The 24,823-nt window shown below is 47.3% G+C and overlaps 2 protein-coding genes across 2 annotated transcripts in view; one reads left to right on the forward strand and one right to left on the reverse strand.

Moving 5' to 3' along the window:
- Nucleotides 1–129: 129 nt before the first annotated feature.
- On the forward strand, nucleotides 130–8,810 carry CIAO1 (cytosolic iron-sulfur assembly component 1). Its single transcript, XM_070765988.1, has 8 exons — nucleotides 130–318; nucleotides 1,729–1,908; nucleotides 2,438–2,586; nucleotides 3,418–3,529; nucleotides 5,295–5,383; nucleotides 6,281–6,482; nucleotides 7,559–7,646; nucleotides 8,174–8,810. Exons 2-8 carry the CDS (start codon nucleotides 1,770–1,772, stop codon nucleotides 8,412–8,414), a joined length of 1,020 nt encoding a protein of 339 aa, XP_070622089.1. The 5' UTR covers nucleotides 130–318; nucleotides 1,729–1,769; the 3' UTR covers nucleotides 8,415–8,810.
- Nucleotides 8,811–10,322: 1,512 nt separating this feature from the next.
- Nucleotides 10,323–24,823, reverse strand: part of SNRNP200 (small nuclear ribonucleoprotein U5 subunit 200) — a 51,717-nt gene continuing 37,216 nt past the window's right edge. The window contains exons 33-45 of the mRNA XM_070765990.1: nucleotides 23,724–23,902; nucleotides 21,929–22,080; nucleotides 20,277–20,385; nucleotides 18,650–18,758; nucleotides 16,912–17,101; nucleotides 16,604–16,768; nucleotides 16,001–16,122; nucleotides 15,086–15,229; nucleotides 14,758–14,934; nucleotides 13,215–13,375; nucleotides 12,965–13,046; nucleotides 12,055–12,147; nucleotides 10,323–10,759 (exon numbers count right to left, since the gene is read on the reverse strand). Coding sequence (XP_070622091.1) covers nucleotides 10,616–10,759; nucleotides 12,055–12,147; nucleotides 12,965–13,046; nucleotides 13,215–13,375; nucleotides 14,758–14,934; nucleotides 15,086–15,229; nucleotides 16,001–16,122; nucleotides 16,604–16,768; nucleotides 16,912–17,101; nucleotides 18,650–18,758; nucleotides 20,277–20,385; nucleotides 21,929–22,080; nucleotides 23,724–23,902 — 1,827 coding nt within the window. The 3' untranslated portion in view covers nucleotides 10,323–10,615. The remainder of the gene's footprint in view (nucleotides 10,760–12,054; nucleotides 12,148–12,964; nucleotides 13,047–13,214; nucleotides 13,376–14,757; nucleotides 14,935–15,085; nucleotides 15,230–16,000; nucleotides 16,123–16,603; nucleotides 16,769–16,911; nucleotides 17,102–18,649; nucleotides 18,759–20,276; nucleotides 20,386–21,928; nucleotides 22,081–23,723; nucleotides 23,903–24,823) is intronic.

The following is a 24,823-nucleotide window of genomic DNA, read 5'->3' on the forward strand; positions in this document are numbered from 1 at the left end:
AGCGGGCCGAAATGAGTTCCGAAAGGAAAGGACTGAGGAAGCCGAGAAGGCCCGAGGAACATCCCCCGCCCCCTTCAACCCCAGTTAATGGGAACAGGTGCTGAAAGCAAACAAGGGGCGGGGGAGGCAGGAGGAGGAGGAGGGGAGAAAAACTACGGATCCCAGCAGGCCTAGCGCGAGACTTCCGGTGCTGCCCTTTCTGAGGGGCTTCCGCGCTGGTCCAGCCTGAAGAAACAAGGGAAGACGGGCGGCCCCTGCATCGGAGGAGCACACGGCCCATACTTCCCAGCCGGGGCCCGCATTGAGGCTGAATTTCTGGTGAGTGGCTGAGGCCGAAGCTCTAAAGTGCCGAGTTTGCAGAGATTCTCTTCTTTGAGGAGAAAGGCCAGGGGGTCCTCGACTTACGACCGCAGCGGAGCCAGAATCCCCGTTTGCTGAAGCGAGTACGGGGGTGAACCTCGAACGGTCGCTGGACAGAAACGTTGCAAACCGAGGACTGTCTTACTGCCCTAAACCCTTGGATGGGGATAATCCCAGAGAGTCCTCGACTTACGACCACAACCAAGGCCAAAATTTCTCCTTTGCCGAGGGTGACGTTGAGTTTTGCCACCTTTTACGACCTCTCTTGGCACCGTTGTTAAGTGAATCACTGCCCTTGTGAAGTTAGGGACCCAGTCGTTAAAGGGTTTCTTCCTTCTTTCCTTCCTTCCTTTTTTCTTCCTTCCTTCCTTTCTCTTCCTTCCCTCCCTCCCTCTTTCTTTCTTTCTTCCTTCCTTTCTTTCTTTTTTCCTTTCTTTCTTTTTTCTTCCTTCCTTCCGTTCTCTTCCCTCCCTCTTTCTTTCTTCCTTCCTTCCTTCTTTCTCTTTTCCTTCCTTTCTTTCTTCTTTCCTTCCTTCCTTGCTTCCTTCCTTTCTTCTTTCCTTCCTTCCTTTCTTCCTTCTTTCCTACCCAATCCCAAAGGACTCAGGGCACCTTACAACAGCCATGTAAATACAAAACAATAAAAAAGTTGAATTGAAACGTGCCTGGGATAAGCATAGATCCATCCTCAGATAAAACACAGGAAATAGTATAAGAGCAGACGAGATGGACCAGGAGGCCTTTTTCTGCTGTCAGTCTTCTAGGTTTCTATAGTCAAGTTCTGGGTCTATAATTGCGTCAAAGTCTTCTACCACACAGATATTTTCATATTCCATCTTGTGGGATTCTTGAATTACAGCATAGAAGCCCTTGTTAAAATCAGGATTTTTTTAAAAAAAAACACAACCTGTCAACCTGCCTGCTGCTGCATTCTTTGCTTGGTTGTCATAGAGACGGGGAGGGGTAGATAATAAAGGGGGGTTGGGAAGTGTGCAGGAGGAGAAAAGTTTTGTTAAGTTTCGATTTCCCAGATGTCGGCGAGACCGTTAGACTGGCAAATTCCTGAGATGCCCAGGAGGAGCATCTTGGACCACCTGATGCGTCTGGACAATGGAGATTGGGCGGATGTCCAACGGGGGTGTGTGTGTGGAAAAGGGGGTTTTAGTATGTGGGTTACGCGCCATTTTCTTCAGATTTTGCTTTGCTTCTGATGCTTCAAGTTCTGGTTTCGATAAATTCACTTTTAACCTTAAATGAAAGGAGTTTTATTTGTCTGAATTATGACTGGCAGCACCTGACACAACCATTCTGAGCCGTGATTTAAACGAAGCCCTCCTGCTGAATTAAAAAACTTATTTTTACCTGCAGGGCTTTAGCTTCGGTTCTATTGTGAGCAACTTGCTGTTCCAATGAAGGACTCCTTGACCCTCCTGTCGCGCGTCCAGGCGCATCCGGATTCCCGTTGCTGGTTCCTAGCCTGGAATCCTAAAGGGACATTGCTGGCTTCCTGCGGTGGCGACCGTAGCATCCGGATCTGGGGGAGAGAAGGTAGGCTCAGGTGGTCAGCTCGGTGTTTACATTTCCAGGAAGGGAGAAGTGCAGAGAAGTGATGGAGGGGTTCAGTTTTGAGCTTGCAAGACGGTAAGAGCTGGGAACATGGTTAGCACCTGCTTTGAATCATCTTTTCCTGTTTGAATCCAGATCTCAGGAGCCCCCTGACAAGGGACAAATGACAGGGAAGATGCCTGATTAATATGGTTATTCTTGGGGCGCCTAAGACCAGGCAAGAATGTTGCCAACTGCATTGCCTTTCGTAAGCTCCTCAAAGCCCACCTCTGCCGTCAGGCATGGGGGAATTAAGATAATCTTTCCCCCTAGGCTTCTACAATTTATGCATGGTATGTTTGTATGTATGATTGGTTTTTATAACAAGGGTTTTTAGCTGTTGTAGTATTGGATTTTTACATTCTGTTTTTTGTCACTGTTGTTAGCCGCCCCGAGTCCACGGAGAGGGGCGGCATACAAATCCAATAAATAAATAAATAAATAAATTGCGGGGTGTTTTCTCTCTCCTCAGGTGATGCCTGGGTGTCCAAGACCACTCTGGGTGATGGGCATCAAAGGACCATCCGTAAAGTGGCCTGGTCCCCCTGTGGGAACTACCTGGCCTCCGCCAGCTTTGATGCCACCACTTGCATTTGGAAGAAGAACCAGGAGGGTTTCGAGGTACGGCATCCCTTGGGGCTTCTCAGTCATCTCCACTGCCCTGCCATCGAACATTTCTCTTTACGCTCTCTGTTGGTATGTCTCGGTATAGCTAGGCTATGAGACCTTTGACATACCCTGAGCAGAGAATTTTAACAGTGTGGATATTATTATTATTATTATTATTATTATTATTATTATTATTATTTATTGGATTTGTATGCCGCCCTTCTCCGCAGACTCGGGGCGGCTAACAACAGTGGTAAAACAGCATGAACAATCCAATTAATAAAAACAACTAAAAAACCCTTATTATAAAAAAACCAAACATACACACAAACATACCATGCATAACTTGTAACAGCCTAGGGGGAAAGGATAACTTAACTCCCCCAAGCCTGGCGACAAAGGTGGGTCTTAAGTAATTTGCAAAAGACAAGGAGGGTGGGGGCTGTTCTAATCTCTGGGGGGAGTTGGTTCCAGAGGGCCGGGGCCGCCACAGAGAAGGCTCTTCCCCTGGGGCCTGCCAAACGACATTGTTTGGTCGACGGGACCCGGAGAAGGCCAACTCTGTGGGACCTTATTGGCCGCTGGGATATGTGGTATATAATAAGCACTAAGCAAATACTCCCCCCTCAAGGCAAAGCAAAAGCGAATGAGCGATAAAGCACCATTGAGGGAAGGAGTACTGGCGCCCTCTTATGGCGAACCAGCCCAAAATATTTAAAGTGATAGTACAAGAGACTACAATAGGTACTTTACAATGGCAAACCCTAACAACCATGTACCTTGTACTAACACTCTCCAGTTGCCCTTTCCGTAAAGAAACCTCCCCTCTCTTTTCTCCTTCAGTGTGCAGCGACTCTGGAGGGCCACGAGAACGAGGTGAAGTCGGTAGCCTGGGCCCCCTCCGGCAGCCTCCTGGCCACCTGCAGCCGAGACAAAAGCGTCTGGGTTTGGGAAGGTGAGCGAGAGCTTGGAGGGAGGCAGACAATCCTTTCGGGGTTGACGGGGGGAGAGGGGGGCTTTGGAATTTTCAGACCCTGTTAATGATGCTTTCACAAGGTGGTTGCCGCCATAAGCATGGCTAATCACAGCCCCAGTCCCACTGGCCCTGCTGTGGCTTCTGAGTTTTGCAACCTGGGTGTACGGAAGGGAAGGACGGCTTCCTAGGAATATCAAAAGGGATTCGTGTAATTCCAGCGGAGAGATTTGGATATGATTTTTTAAATTTTCCCCGCCATAAAATAAAACAATACGTAGTTATAAACACAACAATGATTAAAATCAATCATATATAAACTTTGCTTTTCTTATTACTCACTTAATGGAGGCTCTTGTCTCTCCTCATCTAAAATTTTCTATTAATTTTATACAACATTGTCAATTCTTAAAAATGTAAATAGAAATTCTTCCTCTCCATCTTACTGTAAAAAGTGACGTTACGTCAGTGCAAAGAATAATTCTCAGCTGACAAACTTGAGACCCTTTTTAAAATAATAAAATTAGGGAAGCAGCCAAAAAAGCAAGGAAAAGTGACCTACAGGTTCAAGGAACTAAGTGTCTTTAATGTGGAACATGGAACTTCTCAATATGTCGAGTCTGTCTGTTTTTATTGTAAATTCGTGAAGTGGCTAAGAAGGGGAGAATGTGTTTCCATCCTTTCACTTGGGTCACATTCTCTACCAAATTATTCTGATGGTTCATCATGCTGTCAGCCAGATGTTCAGACCAGATTTGGAATTTTGGTCTGCCTATCAAATCCTTCTCAAGGACTTGAGATAGGCAGGTGTGATGTTTGATAGTTAAAGGCATCGTCAGCGGGTATACAGTGTTCCCTCGATTTTCGCGGGGGTTACGTTCCAAGACGTCCCGCGAAAGTCGATTTTCCGCGAAGTAGCGGTGCGGAAGTAAAAACACCATTTTTGGCTATGGACAGCCAAAAACTACCCCCACGCACCCTTTTTCAAGGCAGCGCAAGGAGCCGGGCTTGAAATTAGGGCAGGGAGCGACGAAAGTGCGGAGGCCGGCAAAGATTGCTTTGAATGTCGGCTGCCCCAGCGCCTCCGGCCCCCTCGCCGCTACCGCCCGCCCGATCCACCCCTCTCACCGGCTTTCTTGGGACACGGGTCCTCCTGCAGCAGCGCTGGCGGCTACGGCTTCTCATCCTCCTCATTCGGCCGGTAGCCGCTCTGAGTGCTTTGAGAATGCCCGCCCCGCCCCTCTCACAGTCCCTTAGCTGAGAGCGCTTTCGTCCTAGCTATCAGCGAGGGGGCTGCAGGAGAGGTGGGGGCAGGCGTTCTCACAGAGAGGGAGAGAGAGAGGGAGAAAGAGAGAGAGAGAGCAAGAGGGGGGAGAGTGGAAGGTAGAGAGAGAGAGAAAAATGATAGAAAAAGGGAGAAAAAAGAGAAATGAGAAAATGATTGAAGCAGAGAATGACAGGAAAGAGAGAGAGAGAGAAGTGACTCTTGGTGATGACATATGACGTCATCGGGTGGGAAAAACCGTGGTATAGAAAAAAAACCACGGAGTATTTTTTAATTAATATTTTTTGAAAAACCGTGGTATAGCCGTTTCGCGAAGTTTGAACCCGCGAAAATTGAGGGATCACTGTATACTATTCTTGGGTAAAGCTGCCTTTTGCAATTGACTGGTGGGGATTTTTATTATTGTTGTTTTTATTATTCAATTTTTATCAAATCCCCCCCCCCTTTTTTCCCCCCTTACAGTGGATGAAGAGGACGAATACGAGTGCATGAGCGTCCTGAATTCACACACACAGGACGTGAAACATGTTGTCTGGCATCCTAACCAAGAGGTGAGTCCTGCTATTTCCCTTGGGGTGGAGATAGGGAGCTCTCCTTCCGTATTACGGCAAAAGGTGGACTTGGAGCGGCTCACAACAAAACACAGTACAAATCTAGTGATTAAAAGCAGTTTTAAACCCTTAATATAAAAACAGTCATACATCCCAAACAAACCATACATAAAACTGAATGGCCCAGGGGAATCAATTCCCCCATGCCTGACAGCAGAGGTGGGTTTTAAGCTTGTGAAAGGCAAGAAGGGTGGGGGCTATTCTAATCTCCGGGGGGAGTTGATTCCAGAGAGCCGGGGCCGCCACAGAGAAGGCTCTTCCCTTGGGTCCTGCCAGACAACATTGTTTGGTCGACGAGACCCTAAGCAGACCCACTCTGTGGGACCTAACCAGTCGCTGGGATTCGTGCAGCAGAAGGCGGTCTCGCAGATATTCTGGTCCGATGCCATGAAGGGCTTTATAGGTCATTACCAACACTTTGAATTGTGAGCGGAAACCGATCGGCAACCAATGTGAAACGAACGCAGAGGTTCTCTGGAGTTGGGCAAGTCCTTTGTAGATTCTATAAGAGCCTTGTTCCCTGAGCCATCTCCCTTGTAAACTCGCAGGATTCATTTTTTCTATGTACATCCAAACTAAATTTTGTTGTTTTTCTGTGTTCTATAACAATATATGCTATGTGGCTATATGCATAATTTTGTGTTTATTTTGTCATGTTTGTGGAGTGTATATCGGAAGTGGCGACCCTTTGAGAACTGTATGCAACAGTTTCATTTTAACGTGTGCCGGTTACTGGACGTTCAAAGTGAGAATAAAGTTATTCAAAGTCTGAAGTCTCCGATTCTTCTGCCGATGCTGATTTGGGTCTCGCTCTTGGGTTTTTTTTTCTCCTGCCAGCTACTGGCATCTGCCAGTTACGATGACACCATCAAACTGTATCGGGAGGAGGAAGACGACTGGGTGTGCTTCAACACCTTGGAAGGACACGAATCCACGGTGTGGGGTTTGGCTTTTGACCAGAGCGGAGAAAGACTGGCGTCCTGCAGTGACGACAAGACTGTGCGCATTTGGCGTCAGTTTAAGCCCGGCAACGAGCAAGGTGGGTGACGCAGCGCAGAGCCCTGTGTGGCCTCCCAGGATGTGGAAATGTTTTATTTGTTTTTATTTATTTATTTATTAAATGCCTTTGCCAGCCATCTTTGCCACAAAAGTGTCCCCGAGAGGCTTACAACGGTACAATAAAAATACAAAATTGTGATGAAAAGATGGGCGGGAAGGGGAGGGTTGAAAGCCCCTACAGAGAGAAGTAAGGGCAATGGAGAAGATTATAGGAAGCTCGCTTCCCATTAGTCAGTGTGCTGCTTATAAGTGCTGTGTGCTTAGGGCTCTAAGCCAGTGATGGCGAACCTCTTTTGTCCTCTGGTGCCAAAAGAGCATGCACACATGCTATTGTGCATGTGCGAGTGCCCACACCCATAATTCAGTGCCTGGGGTAGGCAAAAACAGCTCCCCCCCCCTCCCCCCGAAGGCCTCTGGAAGCCAGAAACGTCCTGTTTTCCAACTTCTGGTGGGCCCAATAGGCTCGTGTTTCACCCTCCCCAGGCTCCAAAGGCTTCCCTGGAACTGGGGGAGGGTGAAAATGCCCCCCATCCCCCCCCCCGCAGGATCAATTAATAATAATAACAACAACAGAGTTGGAAGGGACCTTGGAGGTCTTCTAGTCCAACTTCTGCTTAGGCAAGAGACCTTATACCACTCCAGACAAATGGAGGACATCTGCTTAAAAACTTCAGGTGTTGGAGCATTCACAACTTCTGGTGGCAAGCTGTTCCACCGATCAACTGTTCTGACTGTCAGGAAATTCCTCCTTAGTTCTAAGTGACTTCTCTCCTTGCTCCTTGTTCTTTTTGTTCTTAATGGATTAAGGTCATTAAGTTGAGCCAAATGCAAAATCCTGGTTACTATGGAACCTAGCGCCAGATCACTTAAGAGCTACCAAATTCCTCCTCCCACTCACTCATTTTTCCTGCCCCTGCAACTCTTCCTCAACTCCCAAACCCTTGATTGGACCCCCCTGATTTAAACCACCTTCTTTCCCCCCACAAGGCCTGAAGCTCCCGTGGCAGAGCCAAGAGGCAGCAGCAGCTTGTATGGTGCCCTCTTTGTCTGTTTCAGGTGTGGCCTGTAGTGGCACCGATCCCGTTTGGAAGTGTGTCTGCACCCTGTCTGGTTTCCACACACGGACCGTCTACGACGTGGCATGGTAAGTGGAGGTGCTGCCCACGGGGTCCCAGGACGAAGCGGAGATCTGTGCCACAGGTGGGCTCTTGTGGAGGTGTTTTTGCAAGTTGCACCATTGTGGATGAAGGAGTTGCACAACTCTCTACGTGCCTCTTTAACAGAGAAACATGAGTACGTGAAGGTTGTTTTCCACTGTAGAACATTAGTCTTTCTCATCTTCTGAGCAATCTTCTATAGCGAGGGTCAATCCATTGACTTTCCACTCTTATGTCTTCCTCACTCTCTGACTGGGACCACTCCTCCATTGTCACATCAGCTCCCTCTAGTGGTTCCTCAGGCTCCCTCAGGTCACTTTCTCCCTCACTCTCACTCTGTGTCAAGCCCCCTGACCCAGGGTCTCCAGAGGGGCCTGGCTCATCCTCCCCAGAATCTGACATGACCAGAGGTGGACAAGGACCACTCACAACACTTCCCTTTAGTATGTCCCACTATGTCCAGAACCCTCTAATCCTGATCCAGAATTGTTTTCCTTTTCCGAATTCTCGACAGGTGCCACCTGTCAGGCGCCTTGGCCACCGCCTGCGGAGACGACGGCATCCGGGTGTTTGAAGAAGAGCCTCTCTCGGACCCTCGTCAGCCCACCTTCTCCTTGACCGCCCACGTGGCCCAGGCCCATTCTCAGGATGTCAACTGCGTGGCCTGGAACCCCAAGGAGCCGGGCCTGCTGGCTTCGTGCAGCGACGATGGAGAAGTGGCCTTCTGGAAGTACCAGCGTCCAGAGACTTGCTGAACGCCTGGCGTGTTCATGAGGACTAGATCCCCCCCAGAAAAAGCCACCAAGCATCCTACAAACGGACTGAAGTGTAGGGTAGTTGCTCCCTTGACAAAGAACTGCACTTCCCCAGGCCAGAACTTGCTATGGAAAAGGAAAACACTGGATTTAGCTAGGAGGGGATCTGATTATTCTTTGGTATGGATCCAGCACGGAAGGTGGATTTCCAAGGCGGGCCCGAAGAGAACCTTGGAGATCTTACTTACCCTTTCTGCGCTGTAGTAAGTGAAAAAATGGGCTTGAAATGTTGGTTTTTTACTCCAGAAAACCAGGCAAGGGAAAGGAGCCGTTTATTTGGACAGCTGTAAAATGAATAAAATGGAACCTCTGCTCTGGTTCATCTTGACTATTAAACTACAGCTTCCCCAACTTGGATGGATGGGAGAAACAGTCCAATTGGGAGTTGGGCAGCCTATAAATTTTGCAAATAAATAAAATGTGTCTCTCTGGGGGAAATGAGAGAGACCAGGGCTGGGGAGAGGATGGGATTTCAAAGACCAGGACTGACATAGGCACTCGGAGAGTAGGCTGCTCAGAAAAATAAAGGGAGCCCTCAACACACCCTAGATCTGAATGAATGACATATTCTCATTGAATAGTTTTGTTCTGTACAAAGTTGAGTGTGCACAACAGCAGGTGGAATTGATGGTCCATCAGCGTTGCTTCCTAAGTGGACAGTTCGATTTCACAGAAGTTTGATTGACTTGGAGTTCTATTGTGTTGTGTTCCCTTTATTTTTTGGGAGCAGTGTATAAGCTTTTTGCCAAGTAATGTCTTCTGGAATCCCCCCCATTTATGATAGGCACCTACTGTATCCTTTGGAGTATAAGACACACTTTTTTCCACCCAAAAAAGTGGGTGAAAACCTGGGTGCGTCTTATACTACTCCAAATGTAGACCCCACCCAGCCTCTCAAACGGCTGAAAAAAGCCTCTGAAACAAAGCTTCAGAAGAGAAAAATCCTTTGAAATGGAGGTTTCGGAGGCAGAAGAAAAGGGAAGACGCAGACCTCACAACCCACGAACCTGTGGCTAAAATTCACCTCTAGGAACAGCTGATTGGGGGTATTCCGGGAGGGAGGAAGGAAGGATTGAAGGAAGGAAAGAAGGATTGAAGGAAGGGAGGGAGGGAGGAAGGAAGGATTGAAGAAGGGAAGGAAGGAAGGATTGAAGGAAGGGAGGAAGGAAGGATTGAAGGAAGGAAGGGAGGGAGGAAGGATTGAAGAAAGGAAGGAAGGAAGGATTGAAGGAAGGGAGGAAGGATGGAAGGGAGGAAGGATGGAAGGAAGGATTGAAGGAAGGATGGAAGGAAGGAAGGATTGAAGGAAGGAAAGGAAGGATTGAAGGAAGGAAGGATTGAAGGAAGGAAGGAAGGATTGAAGGAAGGAAGGATTGAAGGAAGGAAAGAAGGATTGAAGGAAGGGAGGGAGGAAGGAAGGATTGAAGAAGGGAAGGAAGGATTGAAGGAAGGGAGGAAGGAAGGATTGAAGGAAGGGAAGGAAGGATTGAAGGAAGGATTGAAGGAAGGGAGGAAGGATGGAAGGAAGGAAGGAAGGATGGAAGGAAGGAAGGATGGAAGGATTAAAGGAAGGAAGGACAAAAATAGCAATCGCACTTAATATTTATATACTGCTTCATAGTGCTTTGCAGCCCTCTCTACACGGTTTACAGAATCAGCCTCTTGCCCCCAACAATCTGGGCCCTCATTTGACCCACCTCGGAAGGACGGAAGGCTGAGTCCACCTTGAGTCGGTCAGGATCGAACTCCTGGCAGTGGGCAGAGTCTGCCTGCCATGCTGCCTTCTAACCACTGCGCCCTCAACAACTATCTTCACTTGGACTGCTCGCCCCCAAAACAGGACCCGAGTTAGTTCCTGGAAGTTTTATTTTGGAAAATTAAACAATCAGTTCAGTTCATTTACTCCGAACATTGTACATAAAAACTACTGCTTTTTTAATTATTTTAAAAGGAAAAAAGCTGAAGTTGTCATCAGAAACACAAAAGCTGGGGTCCTTTTTCTTCACCTGCTGGCTGAGGCTGAAGACGATGCAGGGGAGGCAAAGAGCGGGAACATCCACGGAGCCCCTTCCCAGCCATCTACGGTGCTCATCTGCTCCACAAAAGTCCACAAACGGCTGGACGATGTCCAGCCTGTCACTTCAGTCAGAGTCGCTGTCAGTCTCCGCCTCTTTGACGTCCACGCTGAATTTATATTCTTGGTCACAGCCCATGTAGGCATCGCTCATGAAGTAGAGGGTGTAATTGTGCGTCCCGGTGGTTGGAGCCACAAAATCCAGCTTCACCTGTGGGATGCAAGAATTGGGTTTTTAGAACAAGTCGGATCAACCAGGAACAGGTGGGCTGCAAAAAACAGTGATTAGGTTCACAGGGCAAAAACAAAGCAAAACAAAACCATCTCAAAGCAGTTGGCGTCTCTTTGGGAAAAACATGAAAATACAGATTGAATTATAGGAAGTTAAGGGCCAACAATAAAATCTATCTATCTCTCTATCTATCATCTATCCATCTATCTATCTATCTACCTATCTATCTATCTATCTATTCTATCTCTATCTATACTATCTCTCTCTCTCTCTCTCTCTATTCATCCATCCATCCACCCACCCACCCATCTATCTCCTGATAGACTTAGGGTGGCTTATAAATCAAAATAAATTTAGAAGATAGAAACATAGAAGACTGACGGCAGAAAAAGACCTCATGGTCCATCTCGTCTGCCCTTATGCTATTTCCTGTATTTTATCTTAGGATGGATATATCTTTATCCCAGGCAGGTTTCAACCACGACTGCTGGAAATTTGTTCCAAGCATCAACTCCTCTTTCATTCAAATAATAATATTTGAATTCAAATATTTTCTCACATTGCTTCTGATCTTGCCCCCCACTCCGAGTCCTCGGAGAGGGGCGGCATACGAATCTAATTAATAATAATAATAATAATAATAATAATAATAATAATAATAATAATAATAGTGCCCCCTTGTTCTTGGGTTCACTTTCCTATTAAAAACACTTCCCTCCTGAACCTTATTTAACCCTTTACTTGTTCTTGAGCCAAATTCTACTGTTCTAATCTAAGAGCTGTGGGTGAGCTGACACCTGAATGAGATGGGCTGGGAGGAAAGATACAAAGGAAGCTCTCCATAACTGTGGCCTCCAGCCCTCCAGCAGCTGAATCAAAGGAAGAGAGGGCAGCGTGGGGTCAAGGCAACCTGAGAACTCTGAGAGAGAGAAGAGGAAATGGAGCTGGCAGAGAGAGAGAGAGGCAGAGTCCGTCAGCCCCCAGGTCTGGAGGTGGCTGGTGAGGAAGAGGAGGGGCAGCTGGGTCCTGTGCCTGACACGTAGATGTGCAGAGGAGAGGAGAGCAGGGGAAATCTACGGGCCGGTCCTTGAGATGGAAGACTGCTAGACCAGTCCCACCCTAGCTCCGGGGATGAAAGGGAAGGGGTGGAGATGAATAGGTGTGGAAGGGCACAAATTAAAGGAATATTTGAGTTAACTTCAGAGGGTCCGTGGTCTTTGGGGAGCTGGGTCAGAAGAATAACCAAGACTGACGCAGGGGTGTGGCTGTCTTACCTTGGCCTTCTGCTGCAGCGTCAGCCGCTTGATGGAAATCAGGCTGTTGGACTTGGAGTCGCCGATCACCACCCACCAGCCTTCCTCACGTTTCTGCAGGAAAGAGGACGAAGTGAGGCACGCAACAACGGGGTCTTCTCCGCTCCAAAGGCCCCCCGGCCCCTTGTGGCCCAGCCTTCGCAAGCAGTGAGAAGCCACTTGCGAGTAAAACAAACCCCTTTTCCCTTAAAATGGAGTCTTTAATTACGTTGGAGGTTTATGGCAACTTGGGGGGAGGTGATTTTCACGAGGGATCAGATGCAGCCACAAAGCATTCTTTCCAGGGGTTCAAGGCCATCCTATGCCCACCCACCTGGGCGGAAGCGGAAGGCAGGGTGTCCAGGGGGAAAACATTTTGAAATTCCCTGATATTTCCCTCTAACTTGTGTTCTAGTTAAGGTACAGTCGTAGATGACATCATACCAAACGGCTAAGCCGTGGAGAAATATCAGTAGCTGAGAAAGTGAGTTCTGGCCACAGTGATGGTCATTTTTACTTGACTCTCCCAAGCAGTGTGACCCGGGGGGGTTTTTAACATGATTTTTACCTGACTTCTAAACATTTTAATACAGTTTTTCCCCTGGATTTATTCCATTTTTTTCACGAATTCCCTGACAATTCCCTGATATTTCCTGAACTGCCGATATACCTGATAATTCCGATTTCCAGATTTGCTGGACACCCTGGTAAGGAGGACTGGCCACGCTGGCGCAATCTGAGTGGTCAACGTGGCAAGGTGGTGGGTAGGGAACAAGGGATGTGAACTTTCAACTGGGTGAAAGTGCCAGGATGGTCTCGGCAATAAATTGGTACTTTGACTCAAGAGTCTGACTTAGTTCGGACGTTATCTGGAACCCTGACACCCACTTACCTGTGGGAACAGTGGGGCGATGACGGGCCCGGTGACTTCCTCCTCTCGCTCTAGCTGCACCAGCACAACCACAGGTCCTCCACTGGAGAAACAAAGAGAGAAGTAGATTCACGTGTTTTCTCAGTACTGCTTGTAGCCTCCCCAGCAACAAAGTCCATCCCACACGTCTTGCCTCCGTCAATGAGCGGCCAGAGCAGAAAGAGAGCCAAGTGCTGACCGCACGGCCGAAGTCTTTCTCTTGCAACCTTACCTGTGGATGCTCTCTTTCTCCACCACCTCGTAGGAGAGCTCGATGTTGGGGTACCGGTTGCAGAAGCGAGCCACGTCCGCAATCTGGGCGTCGGAGAGCTGAAGCAGGACGTTACGGTCCTCGTCTTCCATCTCCATAATGTCGAACACGCTCTCCACTCCCTGCGCGGAACAAGAGGGGGACGGATGAGCAGAGGGTGGCAGACCCCAAGGGGAAAAGCTTCTGGTTTGTCGTGTCATTGAAACACACACACACAGAGACACACGCTCCCCATTCAGTATCAGTTGTCACACAGATGAGGGTCAGTTGGAGGCCTTGTGGTCCCACGTACGAGGTGCCTCTTCAAGACCTTTGCTTTTTGGCAATGGACAGCCTGGAGCAGAGCACAACGGGGTGAAACACCCCACAGGCAGCCGTCGCTCTGGGTTGCTTCGTCTGATTGATTGATTGATTCATTCATTCATTCATTCATTCATTCGACTTTTATGCCGCCCTTCTCCTTAGACTCAGGGCGGCTTACCACATGTTAGCCATAGCACTTTTTTAACAGAGCCAGCCTATTGCCCCCACAATCCGGGTCCTCATTTAATAAATTCTCTGAATTTATGTGAATCAGTTCCAAGACCGCTCTTGAATAAAACAGGCCTCCTTCAAAGACGGAGCAACTTGTGTTAGGGAGATGCTTCTGTTTTGGGGGAAGATCTGCTTCCAAAACCTGCCCCGAAGATGCTCCAGGCCAGGGCTAGGCAAAGTTGGCTCTTCTATGACATGTGGACTTCAACTCCCAGAATTCCTGAGCTAGCATGATTGGCTCAGGGATTCTGGGAGTTGAAGTCCACAAGTCATAGAAGAGCCAATTTTGCCTACCCTTGCTCTAGGCACATGGGCCCTGGTGGCACAGTACTGCAGGCTACTTCTGCTGTCTGCCGGCTACCTGCAATTTCGCAGTTCGAATCTTGCCAGGCTCAAGGTGGACTCAGCCTTCCGTCCTTCCAAGATCAGTAAACCGAGGACCCAGATTCTTGGAGGCAAGGGGCTGACTCTGTTAACCACTGGGTTGTAAAGAAGTGGCATAAAGTCTAATTGCTATTGCTGTGGCACAGTGGTTAGAGTGCAGTATTGCAGGCTGACTGTGCCGACTGCCAGCAGTTCGATTCTGACTGAGTCCAGGTTGAATCAGTCATCCATCCTTCCGAGGTGGGTCAAATGAGGACCCAGGCTCTTGGGGACAAGGGTCTGACTCTGTAAAGCACCCAGAGAGGACTGTAAAACGCTTGCCTCCACTCAGGAGGTTGTGAGTTCGATCCTAGGTTAGAGGCAGATGTAGGATCTCCTGCTTGGGCTAGACTAGATGACCTGCAGGGTCCTTTCCAACTCTGTTAAATCTGTTAAAACTCTTGTAAATAAATGGCTTCGGGTTCAATTTTTTTCTCATGCAAATGGGGACTTTGTTCCAGCTATTTTCTGCCCTGCCCTGTCGGTGCCTTTTCCTGGGTTGCTCCACTGCTCTCGCCAACCTGAGCTGAAAACGGTGGGTTCTCACCTTGTCCGTGCAACGCCTGATGTTCTCGGAGGTGAAGTGGGGCAGCTGCTTCAGGTAGGAGTCCTTCGACCACATGGCCTGCGTGACCATCTGGGCCAGCTCCATGGCCGCCAGGGCCGGGCTCAGCCAGCCGTTGCTGGAGAGGACGTCCACGCAGGCTTGGATCAGACGGATGGCCTGAGGACGGGAGGAAGAAACAACTTGAGGGCCCCGGGCGAAGCCCCTGTTGCATCGTCCAGCAAGACCGTGCTCCCGAGGCCAGCCTGCGCCCCATGGACAGGTCGACCCCCACCCCAGCCCTCTTCTTCTGCCCCAACCCGCTCCATACCTTGCTCAGGATCTCCTCGGTGTCCGACTGGAGCTCCGCGCTTAACTGCATCCGCGACAGATGCGCTTGCAAAAGGAGGTTGGTTTTGATGTGGGGGTCGTTGAACTTAGGGTTGTTCAGCTTGTGGGGCACTTTCTGGGCCAGCTGGAAAAGGGAGAGAGGGAGGATGGGAGGGGCTCTCCTAAGCATCAAACACGACCGTACAACTGGCTCAAACTGCCACCTCCACCGAGGCCCCACCCTGGAAACAACCAAGAACCAGCCCGCAGGGCCTCTACCAACAAAAACGAGGCTCAGGGGGGCTGTTAGTGCCCCTCCCCAGTGCCATTTTCAGTGGCAGAGGGTTGCCGGAGACCGCCGCAGCCAAAAGGAGAGCTCCAGAGCCCATTTTTGCTGGCAGAGCACTTGGGCCACCACAGGTGCACCTCCTGACACGAGTGAGGTCGAGCTGGCTACACCCACTCTGGCCAGGACCACCCCAGGACAATGGGTATTACTGTATTTTTCAGAGTATGATGCACTTTTTTCCTCCCTAAAAGAGGCTGAAAATTCAGGTGAATCTTATACTCTGAACGTAGCTTTTTTTTCCCCAAGGCTTTTTTTCCCAGCCCTAATTAGGTCTAACGATCTTCCCAGCTCTTACCCTTGGGTTTTTTCATTGCTCTAACTTGCTCCAAATGTTTCTTTCCAGGTGCTAACAATGTTCCCAGCTCTTACTGGTTTGCAAGCTCTTTCATTGTTACTGAATGAGCTTTTTTTAAAGCCACAAACCAGGGGATAAAATAATGTGCTGAAGCTGACCAGACTAAGGACGCTGGCCAGATGAATACCTGGTAAGCAGATTCTTTTCCCTTTTATCCTCCCTAAAAACTAAGGGGCGTCTTATACTCCAAAAAAAATACGGTATTCCCTTACCTGCCGCAAGAGATTGTCCTCATGGTGCCTAATAGGAATATTTTCATACTCTGCAGCATTGGAGATAATTTCAATCAGGCCTCTGACTTTCGTCTTGGCATTCAGGGACATGCTGAAGAGTTCTAGAGGGGAGGATTTGAAAAAGAAAGAAGGAAGGAAGGAAGGAAGGAAGGAAGGAAGGAAGGAAGGAAGGAAGGAAGGAAGGAAGGAAGAAAAAAGAAAGGAAGGAAGGAAGGAAGGAAGGAAGGAAGGAAGGAAGGAAGGAAGGAAGGAAGGAAGGAAGGAAGGAAGGAGCTGCGTCAGATTCCGAGCTACGAGGCTGAAGTCGTGGCAGCAATGGACATCACTCTCTTTCCCCCCCTCTCTCTCTCCCTTTCTCTCCCTCCTTCTCTCTCTCCCTCTTTCCCTCCCTCTTCCGCTTTCTCTCTTTCCTTCCCTGTCTCCCTCCCTCCACTTTCCCTCCTCTCTTTTCCTCTCCCCCCTCTCTCCCTCCCTCCCTCTCCCTCTTTCTCTCTTTCCTTCCCTCTCTCTCCCTCCCTCCCTCTTTCCCTTTCTCTCTCTCTCTCTGTCTCTCTCCCTCTCTCTCACACCCAGACTCATTACCGATGGTGGTGTAGTTGATGTAGTAATAAGCTGCAATCATGCCGAGATTCAGAGGCGCCACGTCCATTTCGTCCTCAACACTGATACACTTGGACTGCTCCAGGTCACTCAGGGTTTGCTCCACAAGCTCGGAAAGGTGATCAGAGAGATGTCGGTGGGACACACCTGGGCAGAGGAACAGATCCAAAGTCAGATGCTGCACATAGGGGGTGGGGTGGGGGGGTAGGGAAACCGCCCTGGACTCCCAGGGCAAGACAGACAAAAGAGAGGAAATCCAGGGAGATTGGGGCGCCCGTCTCTCTTTTTACCTTGCAGGTTGTAATAGTTGGGGTTCTGGGTCATCCGGCGGTACAGGAAGGTCCAGGTGAGATAGTCCACGGCATCCTGCTTGTTCTCAATGGTCTTGGTGACGATCTCGGCGTTGAAGTGATCGTGCATGCAGTGGTCGAGGTGAGACTCCACCGGAAGGGGCTCGTAGAGGAACTTCTTGAAGAAATCCTGGAATGCAAGAGCCAAAATTGGATTTAGCAACAGCATTTAGACTTACAGGGCACGTTCCAAAAGTAATGCAATTTTTTTAAAAGTAATTTATTGAACGGATTTGCACAAACACTTAAAATTCTTCAAAGTACTGTCCTTGGGCCTCTCTATATTTTTTCCAGAGACTCTGCCATGACCGGTACGCGCCCTGGAAGGCGTCTTTGGGGACCTCTCGCAAGGTCTTCGTCACGGCTGATTGGATTTCGTCTATGGACGAAAAACAGGTTCCTTTCATGGCTGGGAACAAAAAGAAGTCTGCTGGGGCGACGTCAGGACTATAGGGAGGGTGGGGCAGCGTTGGCACCTGGTGTTTGGCCAGGAACCCACGGGCTTGTAGCGCATTGTGGCAAGGTGCGTTTTTCGTCCATAGAAGAGTTGTGACGAATACCTTGTGAGAGGTCCCCGAAGACGCCTTCCAGGGCGCGTACCGGTCACAGCAGAGTCACTGGAAAAAATGTGTAGAGGCCCAAGGACAGTACTTTGAAGAATTTTAAGTGTTTGTGCAAATCCGTTCAATAAATTACTTTAAAAAAAAAAATAACTGCATTACTTTTGGGACCCACGCTGCATATACTGTTTCATAGTGCTTTTACAGCCCTCTCTAAACGGTTTATAGAGTCAGCACTGAACAATTTTGGCTCCTCATTTAAACCACCTCGGAAGGATGGAGGGCTGGGTCAACCTGGAGCCAGTGGTGAGATCTGAACTGCTGAACTACAGCTAGCAATTATCTAAAGTAGCCTGCAGTGCTGCTCTCTAACCACCGTGCCACCATGGCTAAGTTCAAGAACATGGTTCTTTTGGAATTTCTTCAAAATGTATCAATCAGAGGTCCATCCAATTAAGGAACTAACTTCTTTGAACTCTGGAGACAAGGATCAAATACAAGTGTCTATATAGTTCCTGTTCATTGCTTGTGAGTTGCTGAGAAGTCTGTTCCTTCGGAGCTGACTCTGTCTCTGAAAATTCCAGCCACGAGTTTATTTATTTATTTATTTATTAAATTTGTATGCCGCCCCTCTCCGCAAACTCGGGGCGGCTAACAACAGTAAAAAAGACAATATAAACAAATCTAATATTAAAAGTAATTTAAAAGTTGCTGGCGAGTACAAGTGCACTAGAGTGCCTTCCGTCCCCTGTCCTATTGCTCTCCTATATCTCCTATTCCTTTCTTCTATTCCTATATCTCTTCTTCTATTCTTTCATTGATATGTTCTGTTAATTTATCTTCTTTTCTATTCTTTCTTAGATATATTTTACTATGAGTATCTCCTCTATAACCTTCATCATGTATTTTATTATGTGTATATAGATATATACCCATTAAAACCCTCATTGTGTATTGGACAAAATAAATAAATGAATGAATAAAACACGAGGACTTCAGAAAGCTGAGATTGGTGGCCAGTCAGCCTGAAAGCTCTTCACGGCAAGGAGGAGCCCAAGTTCTAGGAGCCCCAGCTCCTAAGCAGTGGAGGAATCCATCTACTTCCCATCTTGGCTCACCTTCTTAGACCCCTGGCACATAATAACACAGCGTCCCTCGTCATCCTGCAACGGGCGATTGGCGCGGCCCACCATCTGTAGGACATCGTAGATGGGATAGTCCACATACCTGCCACCAGGGAGAACAATTCACTGTTAGTGAGACCCTCTCGCTGGATTAAATGATGCTTTAATGGTCTTTGTCCACAGCAGAGGTTAGCCGAAAGTGGCTGTGATTTCAACTAATTAATGAAAGCCCCACTTAGCATTCTCCGACCCCTTGTGGGAACAGATCAGACATCTTTAATTGCATTTATCATGAATTCATGGTTTTGACCTGTGTTTACCATACTCTGGCATGAGTATTTTAAAGATCAAATCACATTCGCGTCTAGAGGCATCTCTAAACCTTGCAGCAATCGCTCTGGACATTAATAAAGAGGTAAACCACAAGGGCCCACATTTTAATCTTAATTAAGTCAACTGTCAGTCCTGAAGGGGGGAGACCAACTTCCAGGTCACTTTAGACTTGGATTTTAGCAGCAACTTTTACAGATTCACTGGAAAAAGAGAGCCAGTTTGATGTGGTGGGTAAGGCCTTCTTCTTCTCCTTGTGTCACATCCGTCAATGGACATTGGTGATCATATTGGTGATCCTATAGTTAAGGCCACAGGCTAAAAGGTTGGGAGGCTGTGAGTTCTAATTCCACTTCCTTCCTTCCTTCCTTCCTTCCTTCCTTCCTTCCTTCCTTCCTTCCTTCCTTCATTCATTCATTCATTCATTCATTCATTGGATTTCTATGCCGCCCCTCTCCGAAGACTCAGGGAGGCTTACAACATATAATAAAACCAATAAAATGCATTGGCAAATCCAACTAATTAACTTAAAAACTGAGTTAATTTAGCTACGAAAGCCAGCTGGGTGGATTTTGATCCAATCCTTCTCTCTCTCAGCCCAACCCACCTCACAGGGTGGTTGTTGTGGGAAAAATAGAAGGAAGAAGGTTTGCCGGATACGTTTGCTGCCTTGAGTTACTTATAAACATACCGTGTTTCTGCAAAAATAAGACATCCCCTGAAAATAAGCCCTTTCCCCAAATAGCAATAGCAAGAGCATTTAGACTTATCTACCGCTTCCTAGTGCTTTTCCAGCCCTCTCTAAGCGGTTTACACAATCAGCCTCTCGCCCCCAACAATCTGGGTCCTCATTTGACACCCCCCCTCGGAAAGATGGAAAGCTGAGTCAACTTGGAGCCAGTCGGGTGAACTGCTGAACTACAAAATATTTAAACACCTGTGCTGCTGGTCCCTGCCATTTCCTCTGGTTAGGATTAGGGGAAAAGAGCTGGAACTCAGGTAAGACAGGTAAGAGGAGCCCCGCCTTGCTCCACGCACCCCAAAAATAATAAGACCTCCCCAAAAATAATGCCAAGCGCTTATTTCAGGGTTCAGAAAATATAAGACAGAGTCTTATTTTCAGGGAAACACAATAGTAAAGGCAGGAGGTAAGTAAATAAAAAATTTAAAAGTAAAGAAAACCCAACCCAAAGTCAACCCAATCCAATCCAGGTTCTTAATTCCCTTCACCCCAAACTGGGAACCGCTTTACGGCGGTTCCAGACAACCCTTTCTAGCATTCTGCACTCACGCGTGGATCTTCCCGTTGTAGTACTGTGTGTCCATGATGATCACCAGGTGGGCAGCTAAGTTCATTCCCCAACAGAGGCTCCGTGAAGCCACCACCACCTGGATGGCCCCTGAGAACAAACCAGAAAGGAGGAAGAGTTCAGAACTGAAACCACGTTAGTACGATGTACATTAACAGTCTGGATTTGGCAATAGACACTGCTCAAAAAAAATAAACACTTAAACAACACAATGTAACTCCAAGTCAATCAAACCGTCCACTTAGGAAGCAACACTGATTGACCATCAATTGCACCTGCTGTTGTGCACATTCAACATTGTACAGAATGAACTATCCAGTGAGAATATTTCATTCGTTCAGATCTAGGGTGGGTTCTTTGAGGGTTCCCTTTATTTTTTTTGAGCAGTATATTTGAGTACAAAACATTTAACACACAAGTCAAACATCCTGTTGACTATCATTTTCTACAGCCTATTTGTAGCATCCTATAAATATCCTAAAGACGTATATATATTTTCCTTTTACGGTCAAATGAATATTTCATTCATGCAGATCTAGGATATATTCTTTGAGGGCTCCCTTTATTTTTTTTTGAGCAGTATATAAACAAGCTAACAGTGAATGCTTCTATCTATTGAAGCATTATGGCTTTAAGTGTTAGTGTTGGAGATTGCCACAAGAGGGAGCCAGATGCGTGATTCTCTCTCTGTGTGTATCTGTTATTTCTCTGTTTTGGCCTTGCGGATTCATTGTGACTGCTGCAGTAAAAACTGTGTGTTGGATGAGTTTATGTATTTGTAAGCTGTACAAGTAAGGCTTGTAGTATTGTTAATGTACTGAGAGATTGACTGATTTGACTGTGTATGACTGGACTGTTTAACTTGACTACGATATTTGCTAAAGCAAATACTATTTTATACGCTTTATTTTTTTTAAAAAAATAGTTTTATTATATAAACATTTAAAAAAAACAAGACAGTACATATTTTATAATTTTACAATATGATTATTTGTTTGTTTAGATATTGTACCTACATCTTATAAGACAATAACGAAACATAACACAACATAACCCCCCATCCCTTTGAACTGTTATACTGATAGTTCTTTTTTTGATTGTAATTATACGGCCTATAACATCAGCGGTTGCTATGCGCTTGTTCTAAAATTCCAGTAAAACTAAGGTCAGGTTATTATTATCATAGTCTTGTGTGTAAGGTTAGTTCTGTGAACATCAGTTTTTATTTACAGCTATTATCTCTTCTCTTATCCACCCAGGTATAAAATTTCTCCCAAACTTCATAATATTTTGATTCTTCCTCATTTTTGAGCTTTAATGCATCTGGTTTGTATGACTGAGCCATTACTCATCTCTCCTGACTATCTACTGGTATCTGCTAGGAATCCACGTTTCCTTTCCGCATCATTCTGCATCTTCCTTAACAAACCACCACCTAGGTCAGGGGTCTCTTCGACTTGTAGACTTCAACTCCCAGAGTTCCTCAGCCAGGAATTCAGGGAATTGAAGTCCGTGAGTCTTAAAAGCTGCCATGGTTGGAGACCCCTGACCTAGGCATACATTCATACATTCATTCAGTTGCTTGCGAAGAAACTGGGGATCCAATTCGCCTTGCTTTCCCTTGCCCCTTTACCTGAGCTGAACAGCTGCTCCACGACTCTCCGTTCCATGGAGGTCAGCCCCTCGTGCAGGTAGCCCACCCCGTTCACCACCGTCTCTTTCAAGGTGTTGTCATTCAGCTTGTCCAGGTAGGGAGCCACGTCCTTCTCCGTGCAGTGCAGAAACCTGTCCAGACGGGAAACCCAGGCAGGTCAGAACGGCTGAGCAAGCCGGACCTTAGCCAGCCTTCTCCTTCGCAAAGAAGGTGGCGACTTTTTGCAGAAGCCGGACTCCGTTCAGGCAAGAAAGAAAGCAGGAACAGGGGTCGAGTTCAAAAGCACTTTCAGGGTCTGTGTTGTGGCCTCTCGGCCACTGGTCCCTCCAGCAGCTGAATCACAGGAGGAGGAAGCGTGGGAGTTCAGGGTCAGCATCAGGGCAACCTGAGAGCTCCGAGGGGGGAAGAGAGCTGGCATAGAGATGGAGGTGGAGCCTCGACCATTGTTAGTCATAGAAACATAGACACATAGGAGATGGACGGCAGAAGAAGACCTCCTGGTCCATCTAGTCTGCCCTTACATACTATTTCCTGTATTTTATCTTAGGATGGATCTTTGTTTGTTTCAATTCAGTTCCTGTGGATTGACCAACCATGTCTGCTGGGAGTTTGTTCCAAGCATCTACTACTCGTTCAGTCAAATAATATTTTCTCACGTTGCTTCTGATCATTCCAATTGAACTCAGATTGTGCCCCCTTGTTCTTGGGTTCACTTTCTTATTAAAAACACTTCCCTCCTGAACCTTATTTAATATATTTAAATGTATCGATCGTGTCCCCCCATTTCCCTTCTGTCCTCCAGACTCTACAGATTGAGTTCATAAAGTCTTTACTGATCAGTTTGATGCTTAAGACCTTCCACCATTCTTGTAGACCGTCTTTGGACCCATTCAATTTTATCCATATCTTTTTGTAGGTGAGGTCTCCAGAACTGGACACACTATTCCAAATGGGATCTCAACAGCGCTTTATACAGCGGGATCACAATCTACCTCTTCCTGCTTGTTATACCTCTAGCTATGCAGCCAAGCATTCTACTTGCTTTCCCTTCCGCCTGACTGCACTGTTCACCCATTTGGAGACTGTCAGGAATCACTACCCCTAAATCCTTCTCTTCTGAAAATCAAATCAAATCAATCAATAAATTGAATAGATGTGGCAGACAACTATTCCCTGCCAGGCAGACTTGTTCGCCTCAGGTGAGAGAGAAACTTTTTGCTGGGGTTGCTGGGGCTCCTACTAATATTCTGGCATCGGACCAGGATATCTGCGAGACCGCCTTCTGCCACATGAATCCCAGCGACCGGTCAGGTCCCACAGAGTGGGCCTTCTCCGGGTCCCGTCGACTAAACAATGTCGTCTGGAGGTCCCCAGGGGAAGAGCCTTCTCTGTGGCGGCCCCGACCCTCTGGAACCAATCCCCCCTGAGATTAGAACTGCCCCCACCCTCCTTACTTTCCGCAAACTCCTCAAAACCCACCTCTGTCGTCAGGCATGGGGGAACTGAGACATCTTCCCCAGGCCTATACTGTTTATATATGGTATGTTATATGCATGTTTTTTAAATTATGGGTTTTTAGCTTTCTAATTATTGAATTTGTATTATATATTGTTTTCTGTTGCTGTTGTGAGCCGCCCCGAGTCTGCGGAGAGGGGCGGCATACAGATTTAATTAATAATAATAATAATAATAATAATAATAATAATAATAAAGGAATTGTTGCTTCAACTACAGAGGGTTTGTGGTGTTTGGGAGCCCGGTGAGAAGGATCTACCTGTGTCTCTGGACATCTGAAGCACAGGTGGTGAGAATGTCGATGGCCGTCAGCCGGGTCTGCTTGCGAGAGGGGACGAAGACGATGACCGGCTTCTTGGGAGAATGTTTGATGATGGCGTGATAGACCGGCTTAGCCATGGAGAGCAGGCGGGTCTGGGTGTGGCTGATGTTGAAGCCCTGGAGAAAGCGAGGGAAGGAAACAGAAGACAGAAGACGAATAAGCCTCAAATCTACCAGGGTCGCCCAGAAAGTAATGCACCCCATTTTTTCCCCTCAGTCTACAGCAATGGTTCAAGTGCGAAACTTTAGATAGACATTATTTGAATTGTCGGGAGTGCGTGTGTAAATGTTGTGTTTCTTCAGACAGATAGCGCCGCTGCAGCCGTGTTTCGAAATGGCGCCTGTAAGTGATGTACGTTACAAGCAGCGAGTCGTCATTGTTGTGTGTGTTTTCTTAAATTATGGGTTTTTAGTTTTAATTATTAGATTTGTATTGTACATTGTTTTTTTTTCTATTACTGTTGTGAGCCGCCCCGAGTCTACAGAGAGGGGCGGCATACAAATTTAATAAATAATAAATAATCATTGAATTTCTCACTGCAGAGAAAGAAGCTGTTGGGAACATTCACAAAGTTTTGTTTACAGTTTGTGGAGAATCTGCAGTCAACAGAAGTACGGTTAGTCGCTGGGCACAGAGGGGAGGCCATTAGAGGTGATTTGCACAGGGCAGAAATGGCTCTGCGACCAGAACAAGGAGGGGTACCAACAGGGCTTAGACGCCCTTGTGTCTCGCTGGAGGAAGGCCATAGAACGGGACAGAGATGACGTGGAAAAATAGGGAGTGTGGAAGAAACATCCTTCTTTCTTGTGTGTAAGTTTCATTGTGTTCAATAAATAATGGTTGAAGATGCATTACTTTCTGGGCAACCCTCGTACTTGCTGGGCAGAACTTTCTAAGAACTGCAATTAGAAGTCCAGTAACAGCATGGAAAAACGAAGCTGAGATTGTGATTCGCTCCAGGAAAGGGGGACTGTTTGGCCTAAGAACACGCAAAGCTCCCCTCGGTCAATCAAGGTGACGGTGGAGGTCAACCGAGC

Source organism: Erythrolamprus reginae, chromosome 12, assembly GCF_031021105.1.
Source record: "Erythrolamprus reginae isolate rEryReg1 chromosome 12, rEryReg1.hap1, whole genome shotgun sequence".
Taxonomy (NCBI): Eukaryota; Metazoa; Chordata; class Lepidosauria; order Squamata; family Dipsadidae; genus Erythrolamprus; species Erythrolamprus reginae.